Source organism: Scyliorhinus canicula, chromosome 31, assembly GCF_902713615.1.
Source record: "Scyliorhinus canicula chromosome 31, sScyCan1.1, whole genome shotgun sequence".
NCBI lineage: Eukaryota > Metazoa > Chordata > Chondrichthyes > Carcharhiniformes > Scyliorhinidae > Scyliorhinus > Scyliorhinus canicula.
Window position 1 is genome coordinate 2,495,038 of NC_052176.1, and position 19,946 is coordinate 2,514,983.

Sequence of the window (19,946 nt, forward strand, 5' to 3'; positions counted from 1 at the left end):
ACACAGCGCGGCCGCCATTTTGCCGAAGGGGGAGGGGAGAGGGAGCCGTTGGGCGCGAGCGAGGCGGCGGTTTAAAAAAAAAAATTCGAAATAAAGCCGCCCCCGAAACGACCCTCAACCTCCTCGTTTCAATCCCGGAGGGTAAATAAGTTTAAAAAAAATAAAAATAAAAATGGTGAAAATATTTATCGGGAACCTGCCGCGCATCGCCACCAAGGAAGAGATCAAGGAGTTGTTCGAGAAGTACGGCAAAATGACGGAGTGCGACATCATCAAGGTGAGGGAGGCCGCCCCCCCCCCCCCAGCTTTATACAGAGACAGGGGGTCAGTCCTGGGGTGGGTGGGCGATGGGGGGAGGGAGGGGGTTGGCAGTGACCCCCCCCCATAGCAACACCGGGTGTGCGCCCCCCCCCCTCCACCCCCGCCGAGTCCGCCGCATCGTTGGTGGGATGAGGAAGATGCCTCTTTCCACTGCGGGCGGGGGGGGGGGCCTCTAACCGTGCCCCCCCCCCCCCATCCTCCGGCGGAGAACGCTCGCGCTATTCGCCAGGTCGCCCCCCCCCCCCCCCCCCAGCCCCGGGGACTTGGCCCGATTAAAAACAAACACGGCCCCGGCTGGCTCCCCCCCTCCCACCGGCCCCAGGGGTTGCCGCACCGTCGGCGGCGTTGCCGTTACCGAGCGGTTGGTGGGCGCTCTCAGCGGTGTGACCGGCACCTCGGGGCAAGTACCGAGGGGTTGGTGCGCTGTCAGCGGTCTGGCTGGGACCTCGGGCAAGGACCGAGGGGTTGGTGCGCTCTCAGCGGTGTGGCCGGCACCTCGGGGCAAGGACCGAGCGGTTGGTGCGCTGTCAGCTGTGTCGCCGTTGCCTCGGGGCCTGTACCGAGCGGTTGGTGCGCTGTCAGCGGTGTGGCCGGCACCTCGGGGCAAGTACCGAGCGGTGGTGCGCTGTCAGCTGTGTGGCCGGCACCTCGGTGCAAGTACCGAGCGGTTGGTGCACTGTCAGCCGTGTCGCCAGTGTCTCGGTGCAAGTACCGAGCGGTTGGTGCGCTGTCAGCTGTGTCTCCGGTGCCTTGGTGCAAGTACCGAGGGGTTGGTGCGCTGTCAGCTGTGTGGCCAGTGCCTTGGTGCAAGTACCGAGGGGTTGGTGCGCTGTCAGCTGTGTCTCCGTTGCCTCGGGGCCTGTACCGAGCGGTTGGTGCACTGTCAGCGGTGTGGCTGGGACCTCGGTGCAAGTACCGAGGGGTTGGTTGCACTGGTGCCTCGGTGCAAGTACCGAGGGGTTGGTGCACGTCAGCTGTTGGCACCAGTGCCTCGGTGCAAGTACCGAGGGGTTGGTGCACTGTCAGCTGTCACCAGTGCCTCGGTGCAAGTACCGATGGGTTGGGCCTGCACTGTGCCCACCTCGGGGCAAATACCGAGGGGTTGGTGCACTGTCAGCTGTGTCGCCGTTGCCTCGGGGCCTGTACCGAGCGGTTGGTGCGCTGTCAGCTGTGTGGCCAGTGCCTCGGTGCAAGTACCAAGGGACTTAGGAACTGGACCTTTTAAAAGAGTTTCATATCTAGTTATAATCTATTACAAAGTTAGCATATTGTTCATTGTACAAAATACTCGGTACCGAGGGGTTGGTGCACTATTAGCTGTGTGGCCAGTTCCTTGGTGCACGTACAAAGGGGTTGGTGCACTGTCAGCTGTGTCGCCAGTGCCTCGGTGCAAGTACCAAGGGGTTGGTGCACTGTCAGCGGTGTGGCCGGCACCTCAGTGCAAGTAACCGAGGGGTTGGTGCACTATTAGCTGTGTGGCCAGTTCCTTGGTGCACGTACAAAGGGGTTGGTGCACTGTCAGCTGTGTGGCCAGTGCCTCGGTGCAAGTACCGAGGGGGTTGGTGCGGCTGTCGCACATGTCGCCAGTGCCTCGGGGCAAGTACCGAGGGGTTGGTGCACTGTCCAGCTGTGTGGCCAGTGGCCTCGGTGCAAGGACCGAGGGGGTTGGTGCACTGTCAGCTGTGTCGCCAGTGCAGAAGGTTTGGTGTACTCAGCGGTGTTGCAGGAACCTCGGTGCCAGTACTGAGGGTTGGTGTGCTCTCAGCTGGCGCCTGTACCGAGGAGTTGGTGCACTCTCCAGCGGTGTTGGCAGCCCTCCGTGCCAGTACCGGGGGGTGCAGCACTGTCTCTGTGTCAGTACTGAGGGGGTGCAGAAGTGTCGAGGGTGTCGCCAGTACCTTAGTGCAGGTACCATGGGGAATGCAGCCACTGTCAGACCTGGTGGCTGGCACCACCTCCGTGCCAGTACCGAGGGGGGTGCAGCACTGTCTCTGTGTCAGTACTGAGGGGGTGCAGAAGTGTCAGAGTGTCGCCAGTACCTTGGTGCAGGTACCATGGGGATGCAGCACTGTCAGACCTGTGGCTGGCACCACCTCCGTGCCAGTACCGAGGGGGTGCAGCACTGTCTCTGTGTCAGTACTGAGGGGGTGCAGAAGTGTCAGAGTTGTCGCAGTACCTGTGGTGCAGGTACCATTGGGATGCAGCACTGTCAGACCTGTGGCTGGCACCACCTCCGTGCCAGTACCGAGGGGTGCAGCAGCTGTCTCTGTGTCAGTACTGAGGGGTGCAGAAGTGTCAGAGGTGTCGCCAGTACCTTGGTGCAGGTACCATGGGAGATGCCGCACTGTCAGACCTTGGCTGGCACCACCTCCGTGCCAGTACTGAGGAGGTGCAGCTTGCTCTCAAAACAGATTATGTGATTGCTGTCGTATTGCTGTTTGTGGGAGCATCCGCATGAACAAATTAGCTGCTGTGTTTGCTATATTATATAGTGATTACGTGAAAAAAATTGGCTGTAACGTGCTTAAAGATGGCTGGTAATTATGAAATCTCTGTGAATACCAGTCTTTGTTTGAAGGAGAAGACCTTTGGGTTGTCATTCACATAGAAGCTTTTAAAGTGTACCTAATTTGAATAAAGATTGCTACACTGAAGCCTACTCCAGATATTTGAGTACAAAATCAAGCTGACACTCTAGTACTGTAATTGGAGGTGCATCGTTTCGATTAGACATTAAGGTTGAGACCCCATCTTCCCTCTTGGTTGAATGTAAGCAGTGTTTCCCAACTTTGTTCTGCTGGACCCCACACTTGGTACGACCCAGAATGAAGATTGGGGTGGTTGGGATGGAGAGTTATTGAGCCGGGTGGGGATTCAAAGGGCAGGGCTGCAGGACAAAGACAACTAGAGTAACTACCATTTCTACGTTTTGTCGGTTTGGTGTGATTGGGCCTCGAACACATTGGATGAAGTCAATGCCGCGGGTTGGGGGTGGGGGGGGGGTGGGGGGGGGGGGATGTATTGTGTGCGTTTTAAGGGGCTTCACAGCCAATCCCAGGACTGTCAAATCCCCACTCCACCGTGACCCCAATTACCCGTCCCCCAACCATTCTGAGGGTCGCAACCCACAATTTGGGAATTCCTGATATAAAAGAATCACTATTCAAAGGAGAACAGTTCTGACCTATTGATCACTGCGGATGAGCTAAATGGGGAAGTTATGACAAATCTTTATAAAATACTACTTTTACCTCAACTCGCGTATTGTGTCTCAATTTTGGACTTTTAGGAAGGAAAAAGATTTATGAGAGTGGTTTGTAGTATGAATGAGTTCAGTCCCGTGGTAAAATTGGAGAAGTTAGCGGTTGTTCTCAGAGGAGATTTGATAGGTTCATAATCATGAGGGTTTTAGACAGAATAGACAGAGAGAGAAACTGTTGCCATCGACAAAGCGATTGGCAAAAGAGCCAACAGTGACATGAGGGAAAATGTTTATACTCCGAGCCGTTAATATTTGGAGCTTAGTTCCTACGAGAGTGGAGGAGAGCAGGCAGATTCAGTCGTGGCTTTCAAAAGCAAATCGGATCAGCATCTGAAGAGAGAACATTTACAGGGCATTGGGACTATCTACATTGCTGTTTCTGGGAGCTGTTTCTGGGATAACGGATGAGAGAGATTGGATAGACTGCGGTTGTTTTCCTTGGAGCAGAAGAAGCTGAGGGGGGGGGGGGGGCAAGATTGAGATGTCTAAAATTATGAGGGGCATAGATAGAGGAGACAGGAAGAAACATTTCCCCTTGGTGGAGGGGTCAATGACCAGGGGGAAGAGATTTAAGGTGAGGGGATTTGAGGAACAGACCTTTTCGCCAGATGATAGCAGGAGTCTGGAACTCACTGCCTGAAAGGATGGGAGAGGCAGAGACCATCATAACATTGAAGAAGTATTTAGATGTGCATTTGAGATGCCAGGGCAGACAAAGCTATGGGCCAAGTGCTGGACAAAGGGATTAGAATAGTTAGGTGGTGGTTTGTGACTAGTGCAGACGTGATGGGCCGAAGGACCTTTTCTGTGTTGTAGACCTCTGACTCTAAGATTAAAATGTGTTGGGGTCTGTAACCAGCTTGATTTCTTATTTGCCAGTTCATTCCTTTTAGAAATTTATGCGCTCAGAAAAAAAGCAAAAACTTCCTAAATCTGAACTCCAAACTGCATTTACTCTGAAGTAAAAAAAACTCACCCCTATTCTTACCATTCCCCCTATACCATTCTAAATGGTGAACAGGGATTCTCACTCCCTGACTCCTATGCAGACTTAGGTGGGTGCTATTCGGGTCAAGCTATATTTTCAAGTTATCCCCCGGTATAACCCATATCTTCATAGAAGAATTTTATCTACTTATCACTTAGCAGCATCGATCCTGGGTCCCACATTGCTAAGTAAATAAAGAAGACTTTGTAATAACCACTGTTTCAGGTTAAAATTTTAAGTTAATTTATTGTTATATTTTTTCTTTTAAAAGATGCAATCACTGTCTTTACAGAAAAGTAAAAAGACCTTGCTTCTGGATTCCCCTGGTTGGTTGAAAAGACCTTCCGGTCCACCTTGACAATCTCTCTTCTTTAGCTTTTGGTCTACCTCAGATGGATTCGCTGTTCCGCTCGGTTTCTGTGCTCTATCCTTTCCATGACCGAGGGCAGCTATGAGAGCTGACTCTCTTCTGTAGCTTTTGGTCTTCCTCAGGTGGATTTGCTGTTCTGCTCGGTTGCTATGTTCTGTTCTTCCCATGACCGAGCTATGAGAGCTGACTCTGCTGGCTGTCCCCTTTTTTAGGGTTTATATACCCCTTCTAGCAGTTATTAAGTTTATATGACATTATCGCAAAGTAACTTTATTTACTCTTGATCGTACAAGATACCTTTAATCTGAATTGTTTCTAACACAACTATGTATTCATATCGAGCATGACTTCAGCTCATCGATCTCTGATTACATTGTTTCCTTTGTGATGTTCAAAGTGCTTTGATCTCAGAGGGGTGTTACATCTGGTTTCTGTCATTTCTAAAGTTGCTTTATTACCAAATAGTGTCCCCAGCCCAGAACTCTGACTCTGATTTGGGTCTAACGTGTGTTCCCGTGGACACGTTGTCTCCAGCTTCCCATATTCACCTGGTGTCAGCAGAATTTCACACCTAAACATTTGTCACCCAATTCAACTGAAATTCCTTGCCATTCTTTTCTAGTTGCTTACGAAAATGATTAACTTCAAAGAAGGTGCAAAATATTGTTTTTTTCCATATAACTAAAAGTTCAATCTGCTGTGACTTAAAAGACATACATCAGTTTTACAGCTTGAATAGTCACAAGCTGTTTTCTTAACGCCTGTTTCATAAAGACTATCTGCATTTCAAAACTTTCTTTTGCAGCTGCTGTTAACCCTTTGTGTGATTTTTCCCTACATTCTCTCATGTAGCCTTATCTAGGTATTGCCAGACTTCCATGTTTCAATTTTCCCATTTTTTCTTTTACAACTCCCACCTCCTTGAACTTCACCCACCTGTCCGATATGGATGTTAACAGTTTCTACATCGGGAACTAAAGTCGGAAAGGATTCCACATTGTCACATCTCTGTGCAAGCAAGTTCTCCTCTTTGTTCTAGAGCTCTTGTGTTTGTCCTGTACCCACGACCTCTCTTTCTAAATCCCTCAATGACTGCAAACTGTCTGTTTCTATCTACCTTGTCCCGTCCTTTCCTAATTTATAACCTTTCTATTACTGAGTTTCCTCACACCAGGTAACGTCTCTGTGAACTGACATTGCACCCTCTCTGAAGCCTCTATGTCCTTCCTGTGGTGTGGCGCACATCCTATGTCATCAGCTTGACGTTTTACAAAGAACAATACAGCACAGGAACAGGCCCTTTGGCCCTCCAAGCTTTCGCCGATCATGTGTCCTATCTAGACCAACCGCCTGTAGCCTATACCCTGCCTGTTCATGTGCCTATCCAGATAAGTCTTAAGGTCACTAACGTATCTGCCTCAACCACCTCACTTGGCAGTGCATTCCAGGCCACCACCACCCTATGTGTAAAAAAAAACGTCCCCCGCACACCTCCGCTGAATCTTTCCCCCCCTCACATTGAATTTGTGCCCCCTTGCAATTGTTTTGTGCAGGGTAATGGCAGCTTTGTATTTGTTTGAAGTCTTGTCCTGTGGCGTCTTATAGCACCTACATATAAACTAGGACATATGTCAGTAGAATGGAGGCAAAGAGCTCACAGCTTTTGAGAAACGCGAGATGTAGCACGAGGGGCTCTGAGATTGTGTTATTTAAAAGAACATGGCATGGAATTAGGTGGTGCTGTAACTATCTGCGTCCGAGGACCACAGGCTGAACCAGAGGAGAAAAATAAAATGTTGCTTGTATTCTGTTTTGTTTGATAGAATTATGGCTTTGTGCACATGGAGGATAAAGAAGCGGCAGACGAGGCAATCAAGAACCTGCACCACCACAAACTGCACGGCCTCCCCATCAATGTCGAGGCCAGCAAAAGCAAGGTGAAGACCTCGACCAAACTGCACGTCAGCAACGTCGGTGACGAGTGCACGAACCAGGAGCTGCGATCCAGGTTCGAAGAATACGGGCCTGTCATCGAGTGCGACATTGTCAAGGACTATGCCTTTGTGCACATGGAGCGGGAGGAGGATGCCATGGAAGCCATCCGAGGGTTTGATGGCACTGAGTTTAAAGGTGAAATTGGTGGTGGGGGGGTGCCGATTGTTGATATATGTAAGTCAGGATCCCACACAGCCTGTAAGCTGTTGTGGGTGGAAGTGGAAAACAAGAGGAAACAGTTACTATTTTAAAAAAACCTGTCCGCTGCACTTCACCTGCTCAGTAAAATAATAGAACTTGCCTTTCTAAGAGATATTTGCAATTTCTGATTTTGTTGTTTCTCCTACGTCTGCATTGATAGTTTTCCAGGTGAAGTATGTTATACTCGTCTCTTATAGGGTTCAAGGTAAAGTTAGCAGCCAGTGTTTTGCACTGAATCCTGCATCAAAAAAGCCATTGTTCACATTGCCCCGCTCTGCCAATATTGTTGGTCTGGCGCGGGGCTGGGGTAGAGGGTTGTATCTGTGAGCTGCTGATCACTATCCAATGACCACCCCCCACTTACCCTCCCCCACCAATAGGGAACATATTGATGCATTGAAGATGGCATTGGGTTTGGGTTTTATGCTCCCCGCAGTTGAATAGTTGCCCATACTCAACCCCGAGGTAAAGACTGCCTGGTAGGCCTGGAGTTGGTTCCCCGATAAGTGAATCACTTGGCAGAACGTCAGGGTCTGATCATTTCTCTAAATGAGGAAGGATGGGTTCATTCACTGTAATCTCTTTCACATTATCCCTTTCGGGTTTGAAGCAGGGGTGGGGTGCTCGTCTCAAAGTTTGGACTTCCCTCAAAGGCAGGGTCACTTCAGCAGTGTCAGGCTGCACAGAAATTGCAGCTGTGAACTTAACACAGACAGTACTGTGCTCAGGTAATGATATTGGAGGCAATAAGCACCCATGTTACTCTGATGGGGAACTTGGCTGTCACTGAACTTTGCATATCCAAAAGGCCTTAGTTTGATTCGCCTGGTTGTCTGGTGAAAGTTGGATGTTCCTCACTGACTGAAGGGGAGGTGGACACAGTGAGGACAATACTGGGCTCCACTGTGATTCCCAACATAAACAGATTACTTATCAGTTAGACTTGGAAGTGAGAGATGCTGTCACACTTAGCAGATGTTTTGAGAGGGGGCAGTTTAACCAGAAATCGGTCAAATGCGTTTCTACTGACATATATCCTAGTTTAAACATATGTGCAGTCCAGTTCCATTAGCCGGGGATGTGAGAAATCCCAAGTATTGATCGGTTAAATGGCAATATTGAGCTGGAGAGATACTTCGTTTTAAATGAAAGTTCAGCTGTACTTGGCATCAGTTTGCTGAAAATTATTGAGCCGCAAGTTGGATTGAAATTGTAAATGCTGAGCTTGCGTTGACTTCACTGCTGTTACGCAGTGGTTTGTGGACAAACTGATTGGGTTTGCCGTCAGTTTGCATTTGTTCTTTATCTATCTTGAGCGCACTCTCACTTGCTGCCCCTGCAAGAGCTTTTTTCCTCCACAGTGAGTTTGTGGCCGCTGTTCTGTACAATGATGTAACGGTTGTACAAGAAAAGGGTAATTTGCTGCACTCCCAATGAGGCCATGCACTGGAGGGGCACGCAGGCAGGAGTTACAGCTTTGAGTGTGTGTGTGTGTGTGTGTGTGTGCGTGCGTCTCCGGGCCAGATTCCCCAGCCCATGTTTCTTACTGAGCTCAACTTCCCATTGTGGCATTACCCCGCGCACTCCATTTACAAGGCAGAACCTGAATCTGAAATGTAGCTAATTCCCTGAGAACTCGATAAGAGTTTGGTCTTTTTTCAAAAACGTGCAACTTTGGAATACGGAGCGCTGCTTCTCTCGTTGCTTGGCTGGTTGTAATCCCAATCTCTACATCCTGTCCTGCCTGAATTTTGTGTTCTTAATGTTGTCACCAGCTTTGATTCCTGTTCACCCTGCGACCAGCAGGTTCTCACCATATGGTCTTCGATGCAAGGATAACCTGGTCCTCCTTGTGCTCGAGCTTGCTCTGTTTGGGATTCCTGCGCCTGGGAGTGTTGGATAAATCCTAAATCGGAGCAGCGAGATGTGTTGGTACCAGCAGCTTTGGGAAATAAATATGGACGTGGAGTTAAAGACTGTTCCCGTTCTCAGAAGCCTGCACAGTTGGCAACTTTGGTCACCTCTGATTTGGTGTTTTGATAACAATACAGAGTAGAAAAGCTCATCATTTTTATCCTCTTGTAGCACTCTTCGTTCATCTTCTCAGTTGGTGCCCAAGATCACCCGTGTGTAGGCAAACAGAACTCGAGAATCCCTAATGGTACCTGCTGCTTTTTCAAGTGAATAAGCGGTAAACGTCTTGCACGCTTGCTGTTGAAGTTTTACAAAAACACAACGTCCTTTGCAGCTGCATTTCTGGTCCCACTGCAGACAAATGTTCCCCTTCCTGTCCGTCCACTTTGGATGTCAGTCTTTGAAAACTGTTTCGTTCCCAGCCAAGGTCCTGCGCTCGGTGTCGTCCGTGGACCTATCTCGTGGGGCTCCACTGAAGCAGAGAGCCAGCTCAGCACAGTCCACTGAAACCCCTTTTTACCCCGTTTGCCTTCAGTTTGCATTTGTTCTTTATCTATCTTGAGCGCACTCTCACTTGCTGCCCCTGCAAGAACTTTTTTCCTCCACAGTGAGTTTGTGGCCGCTGTTCTGTACAATGATGTAACGGTTGTACAAGAACCGTTTTACCCCTTTTAGAAATTTGCTTCTCGTGCGAGGGAAAACTTACATTTTTTAATTCAAATACTCAATTAATTTTCTTTCCAATTAAGCGGCAATTTAGCGTGGCCAATCCACCTACTCTGCACATCTTTGGGTTGTGGGGGTGAGAACCACGTAGACACAGGAAAAATGTTCAAACGTGACACGGCCAGTGACCCGGGGCCGGAATCGAACCCGGGTCCTCGGCGCCGTGAAGCTGCAGTGATAACCGCTGTGCCACCGCGCTGTCCCATTGTTTAGGGAAAACTGACGCTGAGCGTGAGCCTCTGTGAAGTAGTGTGAGGTAGCTGAATGCCGCATCTGTTCTACTGACACATTTGGTTTCCTCACGCTCTCGCTCGGCACCTGCTGAGGTGATTTTTCTTCACTTTCCAGGTTTAACTGAAAAGTCAAAAAATAAAAGTGCAAAAGTAATGCGTCTTACAGGATTAACATATCTGGCAAAGTGAATCTTTACTTTAAAAAATGCTCTTCTGTTTCGAAGAATCAATGAAAAGGTTGTCTTTTTTTTTTAAAGTCACCTTTTCTGACCTGCGTGGAGATTTGACAGGTTGAGTACACCTCTCTGTCAGACTGGAGCATAATGCCACCCGTTTGGAATGATCAGGCACCATTCATCAGGGGAGGGCAGGAGGGAGGCAGGGTCTCTCGGCCGGTACCACATTGTTCAATCAGTCAGAATTGTAGCACTCAGAAAATAGCAGCCGCATTCTTGTGAGGAATTTTCACTCCTTTGCAGTACTTTGCGACTTCCCCCTCTTCCTCTTTAACCCCTCCCGTGGTTTCAGAGGTAATGGACAATTTGTCACAGTGCTGTCAGATGTGTGTGAAATCCCTGTGCAGTCTTATCAGCCATTCATTTTATAAAATTAGTGTCTCTGTTTTCTCCTCTTCCACTGTCTTCCCTCAATACCCATCCGCGATTCCCTGTCCCTCAGTAACCGAAAGGTGGTTATTTGACTCCCCTGCAACACGCCAATTATCCTCACTCCTTGGAACAGTTGTAATCAGATTCCCCCCCTACCCCACCTCCCTGCACCCCCTCCCTGCTTTTGCATTGGGTTTAAGCTGAGCCACACTGCAAGAGACCACATAAAAAAAAATGTCATTGAGCAAACTCTCTTGCGTCTTGTTTTCAAAGGCAAACGGATCCATGTCCAGCTGTCGAGGAGCCGGCTTCGGACACAACCTGGGATGGGCGAGAAAAACGGCTGTTTCCGGTGCGGTAAAGAGGGCCACTGGTCTAAAGAATGCCCCAAAGATCGTGGTGGTTTTGACGGTGGATTCACTGGCGACTACCCCCAACCATACTCAATGCGGCCCATGTCAGCGTACGGAGAGCGTCCGGTGTACAATGAGCGGTACGGGATGGCTCATCACTACGAGAGCTATCCGGCACAGCCATATGCGGCGACGGGAGATCCCTACTTTGATCGGCGGCCGACTCAGCTTGCACCTGTAGGCACCGCGATGAGCAATTGCGTCCCTGGCGGGTTAGACCCCTACGGGAGGCACCCTGTGTTGCCCCCATCCTCTCCCTATTACGACAGGGATAGGAGCCCTCTGCGACGGATGCCCATGTCGGCCTCGAGCACCAGATATGGGTTTGATTACACGCAAGTCAGCGCGGCAGCAATGACCACTAGATCTCCATATGACGTGTCAAGCACAACAGGGAATACCTACTTGGACCGTTCGCGATACTCTATGTTCTGATCTGAAGGTGAGGCACCATCCTCTTTCAAACTGCAGGTGTGTGTCTGACATTGCAGACTTTGCTTCAGCCGGAACGTACTCAGTGGCTAATGTACAAGGAGCTTCAAGACTCCTCCCTCTCCCTTCTGCCCCAATCCTCAGAGAATTTATCTGTGGAGTAATCAAGCCGTACCCACACTAACCAACTGGTTAGCTTCACCCAGCCCTTGCTAATGCAGACTGTGGCATCGTTGGGAAGCTTGAGTGGCATATTAGCTGAGGTGTAGCTGCTTCCAGTTGGTGTTTAATATCCCGCCCTCTTCCAAAGTACGTGCATGGTGACCTGGGGTGGCAGTAGAATCAGAGTGGGCTGGGATTTCCCGTCTTGATTAATAGGCTTCAGATGCATTCCTAAGATCTACGTATGAATTGGGACCCATTAGATATTCACCGGAAGGAAATCTGGAGCGACGCAACTCCCAATATGGTCGCTGTTAATAGGTGATGTGGAGAATAGTGACCAGGAGAGCAATCTGCAGCCTGCACCTTCTATTGAAGTTGATAAGTGCCCGGAGTGCGACCGGGGCCTCACACGCAATCCACCTTTGTTTTTATATAAAACAGGTTTCTTTTCTCTGCCGCTGAGGACCTCAGTTCATTGTGCATTAGCCACTGAAATGTCTCCGAGTCTGTCATCCACATGGCTCGTGTAGGACAGGGTGAAATGGCTGCGTGTTTCAGGGCTGTCAATTCAGGCTCTGATCGCAAAGGTGAGGCGCGCGCCTTTTTTTTTACACCATGTAAAAGAAAAACCTAGATTGACGTCCGTGTGTGCTTTTTTTTTGTTTCTTACAGGAATGATAAGTATCCCTTGATGAGAGATTCGGGTTCCCCGGTATATGTGCGAATCTTTGGGTTGTGCGGATGTGTCCATCAGCGGGACGTTTGGTGCGATACCCCACCCTAATATTTTTAAAAAGAAATAGTTAACAAAGTAAAACTTGGTTCCAGATATGAGTTTACTTTATCTGCAATGAGCGGTGTTTTTCCCCCGAAGACCGGGCTCGGTCTGCGTGTTTTATTTTAAAATAGTAATAGTTCTTTGTGATAGTCAGGAGTATATTGCGCCTCTCAGCAGTAGAAAACTTACTCTCTTTTTTTTTCAGTTATGCATTTTCTTGTATTGAAAGCTTATACAATAAATACCAGGTGTTTCACATTCAGTTCTTGGCTCCGAGTTGCTGCTTTGCGTTTGGTCCCTTCACTGTCTTGCGTTTTTTTTTGTTAAGCGGTGTGTGCGATGGACGGCAGTTTCTCTGTATAACAGGAGGTAGCTTCAGGCACTTGCTGAGTTTAACACTCGCTCACACAGACCTTGAGGACCGTGAGCTTTGTGTTAAATTAGCCGATGCCCACTGCTCACTGACTCCTGGGAAGTGTCGGTTGAGAACGGGATCTGTGTAGTACCCGCTGCGATTGAACACAAGTGGAATGGCCTCTTGGGCTCAAAATGTGTGGAACTCGGTGGGGATATTTGGAATTCAAAACTTGGGCATACGTATCGTTTTAGACTGAACCGGCTTGTGTGGGGCGATTGCGGGATCCACTGGATTCTAGCTTTGAACCTAAGCCTATAGATTCCTGGTGGGAAACCACCAGCCAATTATGTCATTCGAGGACAAAAATCTGGCTTGGTGTGGGCAGTGGGAAATTTCAAGATGCTGGGAAATTGTTGGAGTTCTCTTGAGTTAGCGGGGAAATAATGGAGGGAGCTTTGTCCCTTATCTGAGCTGGAAGCTCTTGATGCCACTGTCACTGCACCAAAATAATTATCGCAATGTCCTGCCTTCACTGTTGACCATAATGCTAGAAGGATTTCCCACCCTCGCTTGGAGAAGCTGGTGTAGGCTATCTCTTAATGTTGTTCCTTTGACAGCTATCAGACACGTCTCCGTGCTTGTTTCTCTTCCTGTGTGCTCTCCTGACCTGCTGATCAAACTTGCCAAACCATTCTTCGTGAGGCAACTTTTTAAAATATAAATTTAGAGTACCCAATTATTTTTTCTAATTAAGGGACAATTTAGCATGGCCAATCCACCTGCCCTGCACATCTTTTGGGTTGTGGAGGTGAGACCCACGCAGACACAGCCCCCCAACCACTGCAGCCAGCAGGAATCACTAGTCAGCAGTCAGGTTGCAGATACCCCAGAGTTATTTTGTAATCACCTCATCGTGGGTCACAGCCATACTGCAGCCCTGAGGGATTGCGCAACGTGGCACAGAATGAGGATCAAACCACTGGTCGTCTAGTTATTTATGAATAAGCTGTTTGCCAAGGTTCAGCTGAATATCAACGTGATGCATAAACGGATGTCCCCGCATGGTGTCTGTACAGCGTAACCAATGGCTAGATGTCACCATCACGGCCTAACATGCAGCGGTCACCAGTAAAAGTGTCTCTCTGTGGCACTATCTGTCATCACCTCGCCATTAGATGTAATGTACGAACTAACACGGCTGTCTGTAGGAAATGACGATCCACCCCTTACTGACAAAAGCAGGATTGAATTGAAGGTTTCTAACCCAGTTTGGGTTGGGCATATTTACCTTGAAATTATTTAGCATCCTGCTGCCTGCTGTGTTAGCAAATTTGTTGACCTTTTTTATTTTTGGAACAGGTTTGTTCAGTAGTGGTCCTGTGAGTGTAATCATAACTTTAAAAAGGAGATAGAAATTGAACTCTAGTATTGTTGTGCTCTCAGTGTAGAATTCTAGTCTTTAACCCGACAGAGACTACATTTTTATAACGTTTTAAGTAGTTAATGAATCGGATATTTCTTTATTGATTCCTCGGCGATACATCAAACAGACACTTCCCGCAGCTGCCAGAAGGTTGGTGCCTTTTACCCAACTTGCTGCCAAATTAGCTGGGGAAAGGGTTAGTGGTGCGAGGAGAGTGATTGTTTGGCTGTGATTCATTGTGTGTTACATTTCAGGGTGATGGAAGACACGAGGATCTCATAATTACACACTGACTTGTCACGTCCACCATCCATCGCAGAGCAACTGGTGAAGTAATTCGAAGTGTATTGACTTGTCGTCATGTAGGTAAATGGCTGCAGCCGTCTGTGGGCACATCCAACATCCCACAGCAGCGAATGGATAGAGGACTCCTGCTGCTGTCGGTCGAGGGAGGAGTGTTGGCCAGGACAGCTAAGGTTTGAATGAAGTTTGCCAATTTTATAAATGAGTGTTAGAGCTGGATTTATGCCCCCATTCTCACCATCTCCCAAGCAGCCCCGCCAGCCCACTGGCATATCTGAAGGTGGGAGGTCTTGCAAAATAAAGAGGTCTCCCAAGTTGCAGTGGGTGGCAATGGCATTAGGCAGCCGATCCATCTTTGGGCCTATTGAGGCCCTTAAGTGGCCAATTAATGACCACTTAATGTCCTCATTTCGCCTTTGTGCCTAATTTTTTCCCAGTAGGTGAATGCATTCAGCCCGGGAGCTTCCAACTGACCTCCAATAGTGCAGCCCATCACCCCACTCACTGTGGCATCCTAGTCAGGCCTGTCTAAAATCCCCGAATTGCCACTGTCTGCGATGCATGAAGCGTCTTCCTTGGGGACTGGGTGTAGTCCCAGCAGTGGCTACCACTCGATCTTGGTGCTGCTGGGGCTCTCTCTGGTGGATCTTGTGAGCCACGGTCCTGCTCTGAATCAGTTAGGGTTACTCTTGGCATATTATTACCGCAGGCCAACTGAGTTAAGGGTGGGTGGTCTTAAGGTGTATTTATCCGTGGGTAGCAGGGAAATGCATCTGCACATAAAATCCAGGCCATAGAATCATTACAGCACCAAAGAAGGTTCTTTGGCCCTTTGAGTCCATGATGGCTCTCGGGAAAGCAATTCAGTCTTTTTCATTGTTCCCACATTTTGTCCCTGTCACTCTGCAAGTTTAGTTCCCCCCGATGCCTTTTCCTTTTGAAATTATTGATAGTCTCTGCTTCCACCACCCTCTGGGCCATTACCACTCGCTGTGTGAAGAAAATTCTTCCTCACAACTCCTCTGCATTGCTTGCCCAGACCTTAAATCTGTGTCCCCTAGTCCTGGTACCGTCCAGTTAATGGGAACAGCTTTAGTTTTGTATCTTGGTGAACCCACACCTCCCTCTTCTACTCTCAGCACTCTGGTTCACCCTAAACCCATCCAGATAGGGAAAATGGTCAAGACTCGCAACTGTTCCTTTTAATAGTTTATCGTAATGCTGTTAAACCTAAAACCTCAGTACCACGCTCCCCTTAAACTTGATCAGTATTTACTGACGCTGTTTAACATTTCAGTGCCCTGCTCCTTTTTAAGCAAAATCAGTACCAGGCTCACAACACTATTCCTGCAGCCTCCGAGAGGCTCTCACACTGCCAGCTGTTGATGAAAATTGCTGCTTCTGTAGCGTTGCGGCTTTTGTTCCTGTTGTCCTGTTTTAAGGGGGACTTTTCAAACGGTGGCTTCTTCCTTGGAGAATGTGGGAACAATGAAAAAGACCGAAGCACTTTTAACCCGCTTCTCCTGCTCCTTGCTGAGCCAGGACCCCGTGCATTAACTTTTACTGTCAGCTTTTAGTGTTGGAATGCTTCCTTGCTGAAGGGATTGGCTACAGTTTGTCTATTCAAGGTTGACGGTGAATGAGCGTTGGCAGTGCTTCCTCTGCTAGTTGTGAGCTTCCTCGGTGAAAGACGCTTGGGCATTATCGTGATGTGTTTCTTGGCCACGATAGCAAGGAAATTGGAAGAATGAAGAACTTCGGCCCTCCAAGCCTGTGCCGACCATGCTGCCCATCTAAACTAAAATCTTCTGCACTTCCTGGGTCCGTATCCCTCTATTCCCATCCTATTCATGTATTTGTCAAGATGCCCCTTAAATGTCACTATAGTCCCTGCTTCCACCACCTCCTCCGGCAGCGAGTTCCAGGCACCCACTACCCTCTGTAAAAAAAAAAAAAAAAAAAAAAAAAATACTTGCCTCATACATCTCTAAATCTTGCCCCTTGCACCTTAATCCTATGCCCCCTAATAATTGACCCCTCTACCCTGGGAAAAAGCCTCTGATTATCCACTCTGTCTATGCCCCTCATAATTTTGTAGACCTCTATCAGGTCGCCCCTCAACCTCTGTCGTTCCAGTGAGAACAAACCGAGTTTATTCAACCTCTCCTCGTAGCTAATGTCCTCTATACCAGGCAACATCCTGGTAAATCTCTTCTGCACCCTCTCTAAAGCCTCCACATCCTTCTGGTAGTGTGGCGACCAGAATTGAACACTATACTCTAAATGTGGCCTTACTAAGATTCTATACAGCTGCAACATGACTTGCCAATTTTTATACTCAATGCCCCGGCCAATTAAGGCAAGCATGCCGTATGCCTTCTTGACTACCTTCTCCACCTCTGTTACCTCTGTTGCCTCTTTCAGTGACCTGTGGACCTGTACACCTAGATCTCTCTGACTGTCAATACTCTTGAGGGTTCTTGCCAGCTCACCCCGATCCCATGTGACTTCACCTTTTGTACCAGTCTGCCATGAGGGACCTTGTCAAAGGCCTTACAGAAGTCCATATAGACAACATCCACTGCCCTACCTGCATCAATCATCTTTGTGATCTCGAAAAACCATATCAAGTTAATGAGACACAACCTCCCCTTCACAAAACCGTGCTGCCTCAACCTTTTGAGAGATCTCTGGATGGGGGACATTGTTCTGAGATTGGCACGTTGAGGCGGAGTGTTTTATTATGCATGTAATCTTGCTGGTTCTTGAGTTTCTAATTATTCATGCCGTGTCACTCCAATTCCTCTGATTCGGCCAGGAGATTGCTTCAGACCTGGGCGTGACTGCGAGTCTGGACCATGCACTCGCTGCATTGGGGGTGGCAGGTAGCTGGAGTAAACCCAAAGTATTGTTGACACAGCCAGTTTGAAATGTGCCTTGTTATTTCTGAACATCTATCTACCTGTGAAATTGTGCTTGCCTGTCGATATTAAAACCTGTTTCTGGGTGAGGTTTCTTGTTTCGCTTTCCATGCTTTAATGGAGGCAACTCTTTGGCGAGATGATTCTTTGTCATCATCTCGCTTTCTTAGGGTAAGGTTTCCTCGTCCGATATGCAGGAGGCGAGTGCTGTTTCTGACTGGTCTGTTGGAGAAAGTCACGGTTTTCCCGATAATAAGTCACCCGGCACTTGCAGAATTCACCAAGTTGTCTCTGGTCAGGATTTCGGGTATAAATGATGGGGGGTTAACAATGGCACTCAGATAGTTAGTGTTGTTGGAAAAATCACTTTTAATAGCTGAACTGATGCACGTGTGGGATGTGGGCAGCCTCCGATCCAACCCGATCTGGTTAATCTTGGTTGGGGTACTAATTGGATTGTAACAGTTGGTTTTCATACAGCTGAACTAGCAGAGGTTAAACATCAGTCAGGACCCCCTTGAATGCCGGTCTGCATATTTGCTAGAAAGGAAGGTTTTGGGCCCCCGTATCTAAAGAAGGATGTGCTGGACTTGGAAAGAGTCCAGAGGAGGTTCACAAAAATGATCCCCAAAATGAAGAGCTTGTCGTATGAGGAGCAGTTGAAGACTCTGGGACTGTACTTGGAAGTTTAGGACGAGGGGGATCTTATTGAAACTTAAGGATACTGAGAGGCCTGGATAGAGTGAACGTGGAGAGGGTATTTCCACTTATAGGAAATACTAGAAGCCGAGGGCACAGCCTCAGACTGAGTCTTCATCCTTCTTTAGATAGGGGACCCAAAACCTTCACGATATTCCAAATGGGGTCTGACCAGAGCCTTACACAGCCTCAACAGTACATCCCTACTCTTGTATTCTAGCCTTCTCAACGTGAATGCTAACATTGCATTTGCCTTGCTAACATACTAATAATAATCGCTTATTGTCACAAGTAGGCTTCAATGAAGTTCCCTGTTATTACTTCTCCAGCCACATTTTCCAGTGGTCCAATGTCTATTCTTGTTTCTCTCTTACCTTTTGTATATCGAAAAAAACTCTTGCAATCTTCTTTTATACTACTAGCTAGCTCTCGCTCTTAATTCATCTTCTCCCCCTTACTGCTTTTTAAATTGTCCTCTGCTTGCTTTTAAAACCTTCCCCCTAATCCTCGACACATTGTATGCTTATTCCTTTGTTTTTATGCTGTCCTTGACTTCCCTCGTCAGCCACGTTTGCCTTGTCCTCCCCTCAGCATGTTTCCTTCTCCTTGGGATGAATTTTTGTTGTGCCTCCCGAATAACCTCCAACAACCCCTGCCATTGTTGTTCCACTATCTTCCCTGCTGGCTCCTTTTCCAATCAACTCTGGCTAGCTCCTCCCTCATGTCTTTGTAGTTACCCTTATTTAATTGTAATACCGTTACATCTGATCCCAGCTTCTCCCTCTCAAACTGCAGGGTGAATTCTATCATATTGTGGTCATTGCCTCATTACACATCACCATATCCAGAATTGCTTGTTCCCTCGTAGGCTCCAACACAAGCTGCTCCATAAAACCATCTAATATTATTATTATTATTTTGATCCCATCCCTGATCACCCCCCCCGGTCGGTTTCGGGGTCCCGAGTCCCTCCATTCTAATAATATCCATCTCCGGGCTACCAGGGAAGCAAAGGCCTAGACATCGGCCCCTCTCGCCCCCTGGACGCCCGGGTCTTCTGACAGTCTGAAGATCGCCACTTCTGGACTCGGAACCACCTCCACCCTCAGGACCTGCGACATAATGTCGGCAAACCCCTGCCAGAATCCCCCAAGTTTCAGGCAAGCCGAAAACATGCGGACATGGCTCGTGGGCCCACCTGTGCACCGCCCACACCTGTCTTCCACCCCCTCAAAAAACCTGCTGATCCTGGCCACTGTCATATGTGCCCTATGGATAACGCTAAGCCTAGCGCACGACAAGGATGCATTCACTCTCCTCAGGACCTCCTCGCACAACCCAGCCTCCAACTCCCTACCCTACTCCTCCTCCCACTTGCACTTCACTACTCCTATCTGGGCTCCCTCCCAATCCATCAGCTCCCTGTAAATTTCTGACACTTTCCCCTCCCCCACCCCTGGTTCTTGACACCACCTTGTCCTGCAGCCCCTGGGGTGGCAGGTGAGGAAAGGACGGTACCTGTTTTCAGACAAAGTCCCCCAACTGCAAATACCGGAACCCATTCCTGCAGGCAACTCAAATTATTCCTCCAAGCTCGGATAGCTGCCTTCACCGAATTGGTCCCCAAATCGATCAATCCCCGCCCGTTGCCATCCCTGAAACCCCCTATCCAGCCCCCTTGGAACAAACCAATGCTAACCACAGATTGGTGCCCAAACCGAGGCCCCCTAGAATCTCAGGTGCTGCCGTCATTGTCCCCACACCCTCGGGGCCGCCACCACCGGGCTTGTGGAGCACCTGGCTGGTGAGAACGGCAAACGTGTTGTCAATAGTGCT

The 19,946-nt window shown here is 48.6% G+C and overlaps 1 protein-coding gene across 5 annotated transcripts in view; it reads left to right on the forward strand.

Moving 5' to 3' along the window:
* LOC119959001 (RNA-binding protein 4-like) overlaps positions 1–19,946 on the forward strand; it is a 42,543-nt gene continuing 22,597 nt past the window's right edge. Inside the window, exons 1-4 of one of the 5 annotated variants that reach the window (XM_038787539.1) lie at positions 1–277; positions 6,765–7,071; positions 10,892–11,473; positions 12,301–12,668. In XM_038787539.1, coding sequence (XP_038643467.1) covers positions 173–277; positions 6,765–7,071; positions 10,892–11,466 — 987 coding nt within the window. In that variant the 5' untranslated portion in view covers positions 1–172 and the 3' untranslated portion in view covers positions 11,467–11,473; positions 12,301–12,668. Of the gene's footprint in view, positions 278–6,764; positions 7,072–10,891; positions 12,669–14,441; positions 14,664–19,946 lie in introns of those variants that run through there. The other 4 variants (XR_005459120.1, XM_038787538.1, XM_038787540.1 and 1 more) reach the window with 4 other exon arrangements.